Consider the following 15,102-nt stretch of genomic DNA (forward strand, 5'->3'; position numbering starts at 1 on the left):
TATATATATATATATATATAAATGTTTTGAGCAGATCTCTGACTAACATATACAGGAAAAAGCTAAAATCGGAGATGCAGCTGATGCGAAATCTCTTAATTTGAGTGGGGGTAGCATTCAATTTGAGAATGTTCACTTCAGGTGCATTTCTAATTCTTTTTTTTTTTTTAAATATTTTTTGGATGAATTATGATGTATTAGAATAGTATAGTTTTCCTTAAAGTGCATGTTTTCACTTAGTCATCAATTTGTACAAATTCTATGTAAGATAGGTAGACATGCATTAGCAAACATTCTGGTTGGTGATCTATGATGTACTTTGATAAGGTATTATCCGTGAAGAAAATTAAATGTTCAATCCCAGTCTGGGTTAGACTGGTGACTTAGTTGAACTATGAGTCGTTTCATTCATTTGGCCTATAACGATACTATCAAATTTTGAGAATTCTTGCTTGTTGATAACTGCTTGTTATTGAGGTTACTTGTGAGTAGATTTATTCTTAATCATCATCTTTACAGTAGAGAATCACAAAAATCAAGTTCGCTATAAAGACCACCGATTCATATATACTAACTGGCATCTTGTGGGTTCTCCAAAAGTGTAAAAGAAACAAAAAATTACCATAATTTGTACAAAGATATTTCTTTGCTCCCTCAAAAGTTCTCATGTTCCTCTCTTGGTAGAGTCCATATGAGTGTGAGTGGCACTACATTCCATGGCCACCATCTTTTTTTCCTACTCCTGAATACCCGACCTATCATGACATCGTTAACCGTACTTGCATCAACCACGACTTCGAGGTTTAACTGTTTGTTTTCTTTGTGCACTAATATGTGATATGTATCCTTTCCCGTCAGCTTGTACATGTAACACCAATAGAGAATTTCTAATCTTTTAGCATAATGTTGATGTAAAATGGTTGTGGATATTCACCCATGAGGAAAATGTTAAGGTAATAAATGCTAAATGTAGCACAGTCGATAATGGTTGGTTCTCAAGTGGAACAATGGGTGCACATATGGTAAGTGTATGAAAGGGAATTATTGAACGTAAAAATATGTTGGTTGAACATATTGGTTTGTGGTTGTAATACACAAGAGTCTGCTTTCTGAAGGAAATTATTGATGGTAGAAATATGTCGGTGGAACATAATGGGTTTGTGGGTGTAATAGCACAAGAGTTTGCTTTTGGAAGGAGTTATGGTGTGGGAATACTAGCCTAGAGTAAGCTTACCTTGCTGATGGATTGTTTCAAAAGGAGGATTTGGGACAAGGGTAATTTTGTATTCAACCCAAAACTACATCATCCAGAAAATGATGAATTGGAAACTTACATCCCACCCATGGGTATACTTTACAAGTTTCCTTTAAAATCAGCTAAATCTACTATATCACCTACGAAATTCTGTTTACACCAAAAAACATAAGGCCTATACAATTCATTCTAATCTTCTGTAAGTTAGTCTTTTTTCCCTCAAAACTTCTTAAATTTCTTCTTTCCAGAGGGTCCACCATATGCAAGCTGGGATAGTTCTCCACCAGTGTTCATTTCTTCCTCTGTTCCCAATACCTTTCCAGGTATTTAGTAGTTCCTTTGTTGTGCTAGGCATCACCCGTTTAACTCCCAACAGAGCCAAAAACATGTTCCATAGGCTCAACACTGCCTTACAATGAATGAGCAGATCGTCATTGACTTCTGCTTCCTGTTCACACATGACACGTCTTGAAAAAAATTGCCACCCCTTTTCTGTAAAGCCTCACGTGTTAAACAAGCCTTTCTACAAACCAACCAACAAAAACAAGCTACCTTTGGGGGGCATTTGGTCTTCCGGATTAACTTCCAAGGCCAAATGTCCACCCTTGTTATGTAATTTCCATCTAGGTTTGTCAGGCCTCATAGATAAAGCAGGGTGTGAGTTTAGTACTTCCAATAGGTTAGCAACTTCCCCAATTTTCCAGTCATTTAGTGCTCTTCTAAAACAAGGTCCCATCCCTGCTGACTCCAAGCTTGGGATACAGAGACATTCCTTTGCGTACTCAAAGTGTAAAAATGTGAAAAGGAGTTTCTAAGACTATCTTCTCCAATCCACACCATTCCAGAAATCAGTTTTCAAACCATTTCCAACAGTTATTGACATGTTTTTGTTGAAATGATGCCATAATCTTCTTATGGTTTTCCAGACATTACACCCAAAGGCTCCCGCAACCTCGTCAGTTGTTCAGTGATTGAGTAAACCATACTTTCCTGCTATGAATCTTCTCCAAATGGTCCTCTCTTCTGAGGAGAACCTCCAAAGCCATTTCTACAAGAGAGATGTGTTTTGTTTGCTGAGGTTCTTCAAATGAGCCCCCTTATTGAGTGCTGAGAGTCAGTTCATCCCATTTCACAAGGTTATAACCACTCTTCTCCTTGTTTCCTTGCCATAGAAAGGCTCTCCTAACTCTATTGAGTTTTTTAATCAATGCTCTTTGGTATGGGAAAAACACTCATCATGTATGTAGGTATGCCATCAAGAACTGACTTGGTGAGGGTCAATCTGCCTCCTAAAGAGAGATATTGACTTTTCCACCTAGATAGTTTATTCTCGCACCTTTCCGACACCCCACTCCACACCTCTAATTCTTTGTTTTTAGCACCTAGTGGCAGTCCCAAATATTTAGTTGGTAAAGAGTCCATATGGCAGCCTAGAATATCAACCATATCTTGCCAATTCCCAACCTGGTTGATAGTAGAAAAGTGACTTTTCAGCCTATTTACATGGAGACCTGAGATACCTTTAGAAAAACTGTTAGGATGACTCTCAAATGCCTGATCTGACTTGTCTTTGCTTCACAAAAAATTAAGGCATCATCTGCATAAAACAAATGAGTCACTTCCAGATTCCCTCTACTGAGCATAAACCTTTACCCATCTATTAGCATTTATTGTTCTGAGCATATGATTTAACCTTCCATAGCTAATAAGAAGTTAAGAACAAAAAAGGTGACATGGTATCCCCTTGCCTAAAACCCCTATGAGATTGAAAGAAGCCTTCTTTGTTGCCATTTATTATGAGGGAGAACTTCACACTGTGTTGCCATTTATTATGAGGGAGAACATCACACTGGAAAAACAGAGACTGATCCATTTAATCTACCTACTACCAAAACCCATGTCTTTCAGAATTTTGAGGAGGAAATTCCAATTGACATGGTCATAAGCCTTTTCAGTATCCAATTTACATAGGATTCCAGGTTGCTTCTGTTTAACCCTTGAATCAACTAGTTCATTAGCCAACAAGGATGCATCAAGTATTTGTCTCCTTTTCAAGAATGCCATTTGGTGTTCATCTACTAGCTTCCCAATAACTGTTTTAAGCCTTTCAGTTATGAGTTTAGAGATGATTTTGTAACCTCCACCCCACCCCCCAATTAGGCTAATAGGTCTGAAATCCTTTAGCTCATCAGCTCCAGGTTTCTTTGGGATCAATGCTATAAGGGTTGCATTGAAAGATTTTACAAAGACTCCCCTCTGGTGGAAATTATGAGTAGTCTGCATCAGGTCCTCCTTTAAGATTTCCCACCATGCCTTGAAAAATTTCAAGGTGTAACCATCAGGACCAGGGGCTTTGTCTCCATCACACAGTTGGATAGTTTGCAACACTTATGTGTCTGTAAATGGTCTTTGAAGCCATTCATTCTCCTCATTGGTTACTATAGGACAGCCCGTTAAATCAAAAGTAGGTCTCCATGGCTCATTCTCTGTGTAAAGATTGGAATAGAACTCTATCATAACCCTTTTGATTTCATCAGGTTCTTTCATCTGTTCCCCCCTTACAACCAGCCTATCAATTGTGTTGTACCTTCTGTGTGCTGGGGAAAGGGGATTAGGAATTTTTTCCTGTAAAATCATGCTACCTGGAGTCCATAGAGGAAGAGGAGAAGAAAGGCATTGGAGACAGTGTGGGCAGTAAAACTCCAGATTCCAGAAAGAAGAAATATTTTCACATGGTGTATTGTAAGGGATGGTTTCATTGACAGTGGATAAAGTGATTTTGAAGAGACTTGATGCTACATAAAAAGATTGAAGTCAGTGTATTTTGTCTCTGTATTTTCGCTGTAAAGGAAGCTTTGTAGAGGATGATCAATCCTTGGTAGATCTCACAGGTTCCCTGTGAAGATATGTAACTAATTATTGTAAGATGAACAAGATTTTTGTCTCTGTTGGCGGATGAAAGGTGTTTTGAAGACAACAGTTGTTCTATAGAAGGATTAAAGTCAGTATATTTTAACTCTGTAGTTTCGGTGTGATGAAAGCTTGGTAGAGGATGATGAACCCGTGGTAAGATTTTACAGGTTCCCTGTAAAGATCTGTAACTAATTCTTGTAAGATGAATAGATTTTTTCTGTCTGATTAGAACTTGTAAATAGAGTGGCCAGCACTCCCTAAATGCCTGATGAATAAACTGTTACCATTAACTAAAAGAAAGTTATTATCTCATAGTCATTGATATGCCTTTTCTTCTCATATAAGCGCTCTGTGATGCTGGACTTTGACATACTTAATTTTTTTTTCTCATTTTCATCCTAAAGCAACTTACATGTTATGGGCTCGTTTACAAGTCTTTCTAGCTAGCAATGCTATTCTGACATGCTTAATGCTTTCCCAGTACTTTGGAAGTAGGGAGCTTTCAAAATCACATTAGGTTCTGCAGCTTTTGTTGTTAGGTTGATGGAACAGCTGCTGCTCTTTGTTTGAACATTGAAACTCATCATGATGGATAATTGTTCAAGTAGATAGGCTTGGTTGCTTTTTCTACTGTGGCACCAAATGGACTAGTAAATATGCTCTGATGCTTGTTCTTTCCATTTTTCTTAGTTATTTGACAGAAAGGAAGATTCTAGATGGGATCTCTTTCATTGTTCCAGCTGGAAAAAGTGTAGCTATTGTAGGAACAAGTGGCAGTGGTATGGTTCCTTATTCTGTTTCAACTTTTCAGAGTTAATTTGTCTATTGACTTTCAATTTAATCCATTTAGGCCCGGATTCGCTGCATATTAAGCAAAAACAAATCATTTAGTTATCTAATCTAACAGGCGTGAGTGAAAAATGCTTATCCGAGTAGTAAAGATCTTCGGATGACAGCACTTAAAGGAACCAATCTGTGGCATAGGTTACTTTTGTTTCTGAAGCTTCTAGGATGTATAAATGAGGGATACATTTTGAAGTTGGGTAGCTAGAGATGCTCCTATAAGATTTTTATTATAATGCCCCTCTCTTGATCGAATTGTATGTGTGTATACTTTTTGAAGTTGACTAGTATGAGTAAATGGTGTATGACTTCTGCTGCAAACAACTAAAAAGGTTCTTGTTTTTCCTTTTCTCTTCGTCAGCTTTATGGAAACATCATTCTTTCAATTTTAACATAGGCCTGCCCCAGATCTGACCAATATATGAGATGCCTCTTAGCTGACTGTAGAATCCTTTTTATGTGTCAATATAAATATTCAAGTGTGGGATCTCATTCCCTATTGAATGTTTGTGTGGAACCTAGGATTACATACTGTTATGCTGGTTATATTTTTACTAGTCCTTAATCCTGATCCACATATTGCTTTCTGTTACAGGCAAATCAACTATTCTTAGATTGCTCTTCAGATTCTTTGACACCCATTCTGGAAATGTAAGATTAAAAGCTTTCCACATTGCGGAATCATTTTTTTTTTTTTTTGGATTAATATTGTGGAAGCCAAGGGTCTATTGCAAACAACCTTTCTACCTTACCTTCCAAGGGTAAGGGTAAGGTCTGCATACACTTTGTCCTCCCAAGACTCCACTTGTGGGATTGCAGTGGTTATGTTGTTGTTGTTGATAAATATTGTGGAATCTTATCTATACCAGTTCTGGAAAGCCCATGCTGAGCTCGGGCCCAAGATCAAAATAATAAAGTACTTCATAATTGCTTTAGTTGGATTTAAATAATTTGTTACCTTTGTCAAAAAAAAATAAAAATAATTTGTGTTACGTTGTTTAGGCACATTAAAGAAATCTGATCACTTCTTAATCATGTATTATTCATTATTTATGTTTTCTCATTAGATCACTGGGTAATTTACAAAAATCATAATTTGTAAGAAAACAAGTTTGCTAGGGAATAAGCAGATATTAAAGAGACAAAGATTGATGGTGTAACATAATTTGAAGTATACAAAATGATTTCAACCTGACTATTATCATAAATTGAAGAAGATATTTTTATATTTTATGTATTTGTGGCCATATAATTTCTAATTTGAGTTGGAATAGATTGTTTTGGTGTTTTTTTGGTTATCTACTAATAATTTCATGTAACAACGGTTCATGCTTGAAAAGAAATGTCGATTAAAGTCTATATTGAGATGAAATTCAGAAAAACTTAAATCCATTAAAACAAAGTTCAAAAATTAATTTAGTTTGTCATCAAATCATTGATCCTTTATTCTTAAAAGAAATTTTTCTTACCCAACCAATTAGGATTAAATGATTTCTGACAAATGAATTTTCTTGCAAGAAAAAAAAGGTCAACAGTATGTGACCATCAACAGTATTTAATAAATGTGGGATTGAACTGAGATCAGGTTTCATATTGCTTGGCCCTGTTTTTCATGACAGCGTTTGAGAGCCTTGTGGTGTCTCTTATATTATGAAACTTGGATTGTTTGCCTTAGCAATTGAAAGGCCTGTTGGTTTGCACAACTTTCACCTTATAGAATAAGAAAATTATAGCAGTTTTCTTGCTAGTCTTTTCTGGAAAATTATTTATTTTTCAATTATTTAATGATCACTTTCGAAAACTGACTAAAACGCCTTAAATGGTATGCATGACGAGGACACTGATATTTTAGCATTTGTCTCAAGAGGGAAGGCTGACTGACTATTACTAAAACTCGTATGTTGACAAATCATTGTCGGAATTCTATTTGCACTGCTTGTCAAAGTGCTGATTAGGGACTTTTATTGCAAGAAATACTCATGGCATATAATTTAAAGTATGTATGTGAGAAAGAATCTGACCAATGTCTTGATCAATCTTTGTTCATGTGCTTGATAAGTCCTACTTTTGTAAAGTTGCACTTTCATCAACTGTTGTGAGAAGGAATCTGACCAATGTCTTGATAAATCTTTGTTCATGTGCTTGATAAGCCCTACTTTTGTAAAGTTGCACTTTCATCAATTGTTCATAAACCGATTTGCAAATTCATGTGCAGTTAAAGTTCATCCTCTTATGTTCACAATATCAGGGAATGAGTATTGTCATATTCCACATATAATCATACTGATCCTGTTTTACTGGATGTTTGTATAATTAATTAGAACACAAAATGGAAGTGAATTGGACTGTTAGTCTGGTTAAACATGGACGCAAAATTGAAAACCTGTATGTAATGGAAAAATGTTCTCATGCCGATGATTGTACATGGAAAATGTGTATTTACATTTCAGGCGAAAGTTCTCTTCTTTTTATTGAATCTTTAGGGTTTTTTTGGGTCATATTTTGTTGGCAGATAAAAATAGATGGTCAAGATATTCGGGAGGTTACCCTTGAGAGTCTTCGGAAATCTATTGGCGTTGTTCCACAGGATACTGTAAGCTGTCATAAGTTATCAAGCTTAATATTCAGCATGGTCCCTGCAAAATGTGTGGGTTAAACACAACCATTTCTTTGTTTTTCCAGGTTCTTTTCAATGATACTATATTTCACAATATCCGCTATGGGCGGCTCTCTGCCTCCGAGGAGGAGGTCTGTTAATAATTTGTACTTGCTTCTCTTTCAACTTTGGCAATTCTTACATCATCTAACTCTCCCCCTGTATCAAAATGAAATGGTTCAATAAGGTGTACAATGCTGCTCGACAAGCTGCAATCCATGATACTATTATAAAATTCCCACAGAAGTATGCTACAGTGGTGGGAGAACGTGGACTAAAGGTGAGTTTTTTCAGTCCCTAATTCTGCTCTATTTATGTGCAGGAGCATGTGTTGGTGCCTTTAGGACAATTCTTTGCCCTGCCGCCAAGGTTATCCATCTATGTAGGACATGGAAGAGTAATCATGTCATTGGCACGCAAAATCACATGCATCACTTACTAAGATAACCCATGTTGATAGTAGATTGAAAATTGACTTCTTATAGTTGTAACTAAAGATTTTATCAGTACAAGTCATCAACTTTTTTCTTTTGGATTTGAAGTTACAGTTTCTAGTTATCTAGAGTTTCGAGCATACGTTTCAGATTAAATCAGACATTCTATACTTTTGTCGTGATCATTTTCCTAAACCAATTATGCATGAATTGTTACTAATGTGAGTGTAATGGTAGGAGATACAAGATAAGTAGAACTGTAGGAGTAATATCGAACGTATGAACTACACGTTCAACCAGAGTGAAATAAGATGAATTTAGTGGGGATTATGGTGACTAAATGCAAGAATCTCAGATATCTAGCTTTGATATTTAAGGAGAATGATATGATGGGTTAAGATGAAGCATATTAAATTAAAATAGGATAGTAGTAGAGAAGTACTACAGGTCATACGATAGGAGGATACAATTGTTGGTTTGGTCTAAATTTGGGCAATGTCAAAATGAGCTGATTTAATTTATTGGGTGTCATTACCCACCGAAGTGTTACTAATGGTGACATGGGTTGGGTCAAGATGGGCAAGCAATGGACCATTGTAACCTGCCTAACTGTTACCAATTTTTGATTATTTCTTATGTTTTTAGTTACAAAGCAAAACTAACAATTTACTAAAAAAGATATTTTGAGTTCTCTTATGGGACTATTTGGGCATAACATACTTAAAAGCCTAAATCAGCCCTACTTTAAGGGCTAATTTAGGCTAGTCAAAATGGATTAAATTACTCAATGAGTTGATCATTAACTCGCCCAAACTTGGCAGGTTGGGCGAGTCATGTTTTCACGGTTAATTTTGCCATCCCTAAGGATACTTACCATAGTGGAAGGCAAGTTTGATAGAATGGTTGAAAGACCAACAACGTTTACGGAGTTAACGTTTGGCTTGTAAGGTCCAACATGTGTTGTAGACATGCAAATGTTTAGATGAATGTGCGGTCCTACAAGATCAGCCAAGATTATAAATGATGACATATCAAAAGATGCAAATAGCACATAGAGGATCGAATGAAATAGGTTCACTTGAGATGGTTTGTCATGTTTTATGTCCATTGGTATGGAACCATGGTACTTGAGGGTTTCAAAAGAGGACGAGGTAGGCATAAAATTACATGGAAGTAATTACTTCAAAGACCTACAATCTCTTGGAATGCGAACAAAACTCAACAATAAAATGATGCATAATAGGATAAAAGATTCCTATAGGGGATACATATTAGAAGGGATAAAGTGTTGGGCCTCGTTTGTTTTCATTAAGATTAAAATGTGTAAATCTCAATATTAAGATGTGCATTAAGATATAGAGGTCTAACTCTAAATATTAAGATGTTGCATTAAGATTTGAATAATAAATAGTTAAGACTGTTTTTCTCAACATATGAATGTATACAATTTGTCCTTTAAAAAATAATAAATATAAAATTCAAATAAAATACTAAATTTATCTAAAATTATATCAATTAAATATTTTGAAATTATTATATGGCAATTGGTGTGGGGACAATGGTGATTGTGTGTCAATTTGGGAAGGTGTCAAATGATGATGGTGGTTATGGGTATCTTATGATAGTGGTTGGCAATAGTTATTCACCGTGGTTGTTGTTGGTTGATAATTTAGTAGTGGGATGATATAGATAACTAATGGTGGTGGTGAATTATATGGCGGTTAGCATATCTAATGTTCACTAATGATGGTAATTATTGATAGTGCTTAGTGAATGTAATAATGGTTGGTGGATGATTGCAAATGATGGCTAATGGTGATGTTGGTTGATTTTGGTGATTGAAGGTAGTGGTGGTCGTGGTTCTATCCTTTTGGAGTGTGGAGACTGGGAAAAAGGGAATTCTTATTTCAAATTTGAAAATTGGTGGCTTAAGGTCGAGGGTTTTAATGAACTGGTCCAGGAATGGTGGAAAAATTGCTGAAACAGAAACTGAAAAATTGGAGTATGAACACATTTTCGGAAAAACAACTTACTTGAAGAACTGGTAGTTCTTGACAGAGCACAAGAAGAAAGAGAATTATCCAAAGAAGAATCGATGGTTAGGGCACAATGCTGGTCGAACTTGAAGTACTGGTCAATCATGATGAAGAGAGATGGAGACAAGAATCTAGTGCACTTTGGCTAAAAGAAGTGGATAAGAACACTAGGTTCTTTCAGAGATTAGCAACAATACACAGAAGGTACAACACAATTGATAGGCTGGTTGTAAGGGGGGGAAGAGATGCAAGAACCTGATGATATCAGAAGTGCTATGATAGAGTTTTATTCCAATCTTTACACTGAGAATGAGCCATGAAGACCTACTTTTGATTTGACAGGCTGTCCTATAGTTACCAATGAGGAGAATGAATGGCTACAGAGACCATTTACAGAAACAGAAGTGTTGCAAACTATCCAACAGTGTATGGAGACAAAGCCCCTGGTCATGATGGTTACACCTTGAAATTTTTCAAGGCATGGTGGGAGATCTTGAAGGAGGACCTGATGCAGACTATTCATAATTTCCATTTCCACCAGAGGAGTCTTTGAAAAAATTTTCAATGCCTCCCTTGTAGCATTGATCCCAAAGAAGCCTAGAGCTGTTGAGCTAAAGGATTTCAGACCTATTAGCCTAATTGGGGGGGGGGGGTTACAAAATCATCTCTAAACTCGTAACGGAAAGGCTTAAAATAGTTTGGGAAGCTAGTGGATGAACACCAAATGACATTCTTGAACGGGAGACGAATACTTGATGCATCCTTGTTGGCTAATGAACTAGTTGATTCAAGGGTTAAACAGAAGCAACATGGAATCCTATGTAAATTGGATATTGAAAAGGCTTATGACCATGTCAATTGGAATTTCCTCAAAATTCTAAGACATGGGTTTTGGTAGTAGGTGGATTAAATGGATCAGTTTTTGTATTTCCAGTGTGAAGTTCTCCCTCATAATAAATGGCTACACAGAAGGCTTCTTTCAATCCCAATCCCATAGGGGTCTTAGGCAAGGGGATCCCATGTCACCTTTTTTGTTCTTATTAGCTATGGAAGGGTTAAATCATATGCTCAGAAAAGCAAATGCTAATAGATGGGTGAAAGGTTTCAGTGCTCAGACAGGTAGAGGTGAAGATCTGGAAGTGTCTCATTTGTTTTATGCAGATGATGCCTTAATTTTTTGTGAAGTAGAGACAAGTCAGATCAGGCATTTGAGGTTCATCCTAACAATTTTTGAAGGTATCTCAGGTCTCCATGTAAATTGGTTGAAAAGTCACATTTCTCCTATGAACCAGGTTGGGAATTTGCAAGATCTGGCTGATATTCTCGGCTACCAGGTGGACTCTTTACCAACTAAATATTTGGGACTGCCACTAGGTGCTTAAAACAAAGAATTAGATGTGTGGAGTGGAGTGTTGGGAAGGTGCGAGAATAAACTATCTAGGTGGAAAAGTCAATATCTCTCTTTAGGGGGCAGATCGACCCTCATCAAGTCAGTTCTTGATGGCATGCCTACATACATGATGAGCCTTTTTCCCATACCAAAGAGCATTGAAAAAAAAACTCAATAGAGTTAGGAGAGCCTTTCTATGGCAAGGAAACTAGGAAAAGAGAGGTTATAACCTTGTGAAATGGGATGAACTGACTCTCAATACTCAACAAGGTGGGCTCAATTTGAAGAACCTCAGCAAACAAAACACCTCTCTCTTGCAGAAATGGCTTTGGAGGTTCTCCTCAGAAGAGAGGCCCACTTGGAGAAGATTCATAGCAGGAAAGTATGGTTTACTCAATCATTGGACAAGTGAGGAGGTTGCGAGAACCTTTGGTTGTAGTGTCTGGAAAACCATAAGAAGATTGTGGCCTCATTTCAACGACATGTCAATCACTGTTGGAAATGGTTTGAAAACTGATTTCTGGAATGAGGTGTGGATTGGAGAAGACAGTCTTAGAAACTCCTTTTCACATCTTTACACATTGAGTACGCAAAGGAATGTCTCTGTATCCCAAGCTTGGAGTCAGCAGGGATGGGACCTTGTTTATAGAAGAGCACTAAACGACTGGGAAATTGGGGAAGTTGCTAACCTATTGGGAAGAGTAAACTCACACCCTGCTTTATCCATGAGGCCTGACAAACCTAGATGGAAATTACATAACAAGGGTGTGTTCACAGTGAAATCATGTTACTGGAATCTTAACACAAGGAAGTCAATGGTAGTCAATGGTAGACACTTGGCCTTGGAAGTTAATTTGGAAGACCAAATGCCCCCCAAAGGTAGCTTGTTTTTGTTGGTTGGTTGTGAAAGGCTTGTTTAACACATGAAGCTTTACAGAAAAGGGGATGGCAATTTTGTTCAAGATGTGTCATGTGTGAACAGGAAGCAGAAGTCAATTAACATTTGTTCCTTCATTGTAAGGCAGCGTTGAGCCTATGGAACATGTTTTTTGGCTCTTTTGGGAGTTCAATGAGTGATGCCTAGCTCAACAAAGGAACTACTAAATACCTGGAAAGGTATTGGGAACAGAGGAAGAAATGAACACTGGTGGAGAACTATCCCTGCTTGCATATGGTGGACCCTTTGGAAAGAAGAAATGTAAGAAGTTTTGAGGGACAAAAGACTAACTTACAGAATATTAGAATGAAATGTATAAGCCTTCTGTTTTTTTGGTGTAAACAGAATCTTGTAGGGGATATAGTAGATTTAGCTGATTTTAAAGAAAACTTGTAAAGTATACCCATGAATGGGATGTAAGTTTCCAATTCATCATTTTTTGGATGATGAATTTTTGGTGTGAATACAAAGTTACCCTTGTCTCAAAAAAAGGTAGTGGTGGTTGTGGTTAGGCTCATGATGGGGGTCGTTGATGTTAGGTGCAAGTTGTGACTGAAATGGTTGTTGTGGGTGGTGGGTGAAATTTGATGGAGTAGCGGTGAACTGTCATCTTTGTAGAAATTCTTAAATGGACATTTTATTGGCTATTATAGATCTTAATTATTCACACTTATTCATACACATTAAGTGGTCGTAAAAAAAGAAAAACAAACACACTTAATGATTAAGATTTAGACCTTAAAAACAAACAGACTTAATGAGAGATCCGAATGATTAAGATGAAGACTTTCATTAAGTGCAAAAACAAAAATGAAGCCCTTAGTCATATGGGCAGGCTTGCTTTAATTTGGGTCCAGTATTTGCTAGAAGTATTTTCATCTTGTTAGAAATGTAAATGCAGTAGAAGATGTCGAGAACTGCTAGTGTCAGAGACTAAATTGTTGAATATTGGATTGGGACAGCTCTAAATGCAGCACCATGAATAGTGAATATCAATATAGTCAATCCAACTAGCTTGGAATTGAGGTATTATTGTTGTTATGGTGAGGCAGAAAAATAAATGGGAAATCATTTTGGGATTACATAACTCTCATCCAAATACTCTCTTTTTTTAATCAACAGAACTTGCTTTTCAGTTTCTTCTATGTTTTTCAGAAAGTCATATATGTCTGTGACTCATTCTGTGACATCTATCTTTCTTTTCCATCTCGTGCAGTTAAGTGGTGGTGAGAAGCAAAGAGTTGCACTAGCACGTGCATTCCTTAAAGCGCCTGCGATATTGTAAGTTTATCTGTCAACCTACTAGTGTAATGAACTTGTGTTGGCTCAGGGATCTCCCTTTACTTCGTTTTCTGTATGTGCTCATATATTAGTCCTTAGTCTCCAAGTAAAAGAACAACAGTTTGTAGATCTTTAAAGAATTATAACATTTGTTTAATACTTAAGTTCAGAGTCAATTTTATAATGAGGATTAGGCACTTGAGACAAATAAGAACTTTCTGAAAAGTGTCATTCTTCTGCTGTTCACTGTCAAAAACAGTTTCCACAACATTTGGGGTCAAAGGTTTTTCCTGGAAAGACAAATTAAATTTGTAAATATGTTGATTTTAGCACTTTTGGACTAGTTGTTTCGAGTACAATTTAGCAGATGCTCCTATGATTTGTGTTCCCTTGAATCACCTCTCTTCTTGGTGTCTATACAACTTCATCTCTTATTAATTGCTTGCCGGCAGTGTCTTTCTTACCTTTACAACACACTTAATAAGGCATGTATTAACTTCACCTGCCCCTGGTACTGACTTATAGACCTGTATTGTTCTCAGACGGCTTATACAAGGCATGTTGTGGGAGACTTTTTGCTCAGATAGCTTACCACAGAAGCACATATATCCCATTTTCAGAATGTAACAATGTTAAGACCATTGGTCTAGCATGTCTTTATGACGACAAATTTAGATTCACTGTTGGTTCTGCCTATCTTCTCAGAAGTGCTTTTTTCTCCATTCATTAAAGTACTTTCTTCTTCATCCACATATAAAGACCCTGTTACTGAGAGCATATATGTGCATCATTTGTCATGAAACTTGCTGCCTCTATTTTTAGTTGCTCAGTAAAATCTCTATTTGGGAACAGCCTCCCGTAGAAATGTAAGGTAAGGCTGTGTACAATAGGCCCTTGTGGTTGGCCCTTCCCCAAACCCTGAGCATAGCGGGAGCTTTAATGCACCGGGCTGCCCAGTAAATCTCTATTGTCAGAATCTTGAGTTGATAGCATTTTAATGTTGTGTTTAGGCCCTTAATCTGGGTATAATCTTGAGCTGATTATCATGTTAACTGCAGTTTAATTCTTTCAATCAGGCAGCAAGGCTTTTACTGACCATCTATTAATTGAGAGAGGATTGTTGTTGATTTCCTTTCTGTATTTTACCCTTTTTTTCCTTCTCTGTTAGGCTTTGTGATGAAGCCACGAGCGCACTTGACAGCACGACAGAATCAGAAATACTAAGTGCTTTAAAGTCTCTAGCAATTAACCGGACTGCAGTTTTTATTGCCCATAGGCTCACTACAGCTATGCAATGTGATGAGGTATGTGTTCTAATAAATTCCATATGGAATACTCTTTCTCCAATATATATATA

General features: G+C 36.8%; 1 protein-coding gene across 1 annotated transcript in view; it reads left to right on the forward strand.

The window, feature by feature from the left end:
• LOC107031279 (ABC transporter B family member 25, mitochondrial) overlaps positions 1-15,102 on the forward strand; it is a 48,791-nt gene that overhangs the window by 30,771 nt on the left and 2,918 nt on the right. The window contains exons 12-19 of the mRNA XM_015232591.2: positions 56-141; positions 4,859-4,947; positions 5,607-5,662; positions 7,524-7,604; positions 7,694-7,759; positions 7,855-7,947; positions 13,681-13,745; positions 14,914-15,049. Of these exons, the coding sequence (XP_015088077.1) occupies positions 56-141; positions 4,859-4,947; positions 5,607-5,662; positions 7,524-7,604; positions 7,694-7,759; positions 7,855-7,947; positions 13,681-13,745; positions 14,914-15,049 (672 nt within the window). The remainder of the gene's footprint in view (positions 1-55; positions 142-4,858; positions 4,948-5,606; positions 5,663-7,523; positions 7,605-7,693; positions 7,760-7,854; positions 7,948-13,680; positions 13,746-14,913; positions 15,050-15,102) is intronic.

The sequence above is a fragment of the Solanum pennellii genome, chromosome 9 (genome assembly GCF_001406875.1).
Source record: "Solanum pennellii chromosome 9, SPENNV200".
NCBI classification, from domain to species: domain Eukaryota; kingdom Viridiplantae; phylum Streptophyta; class Magnoliopsida; order Solanales; family Solanaceae; genus Solanum; species Solanum pennellii.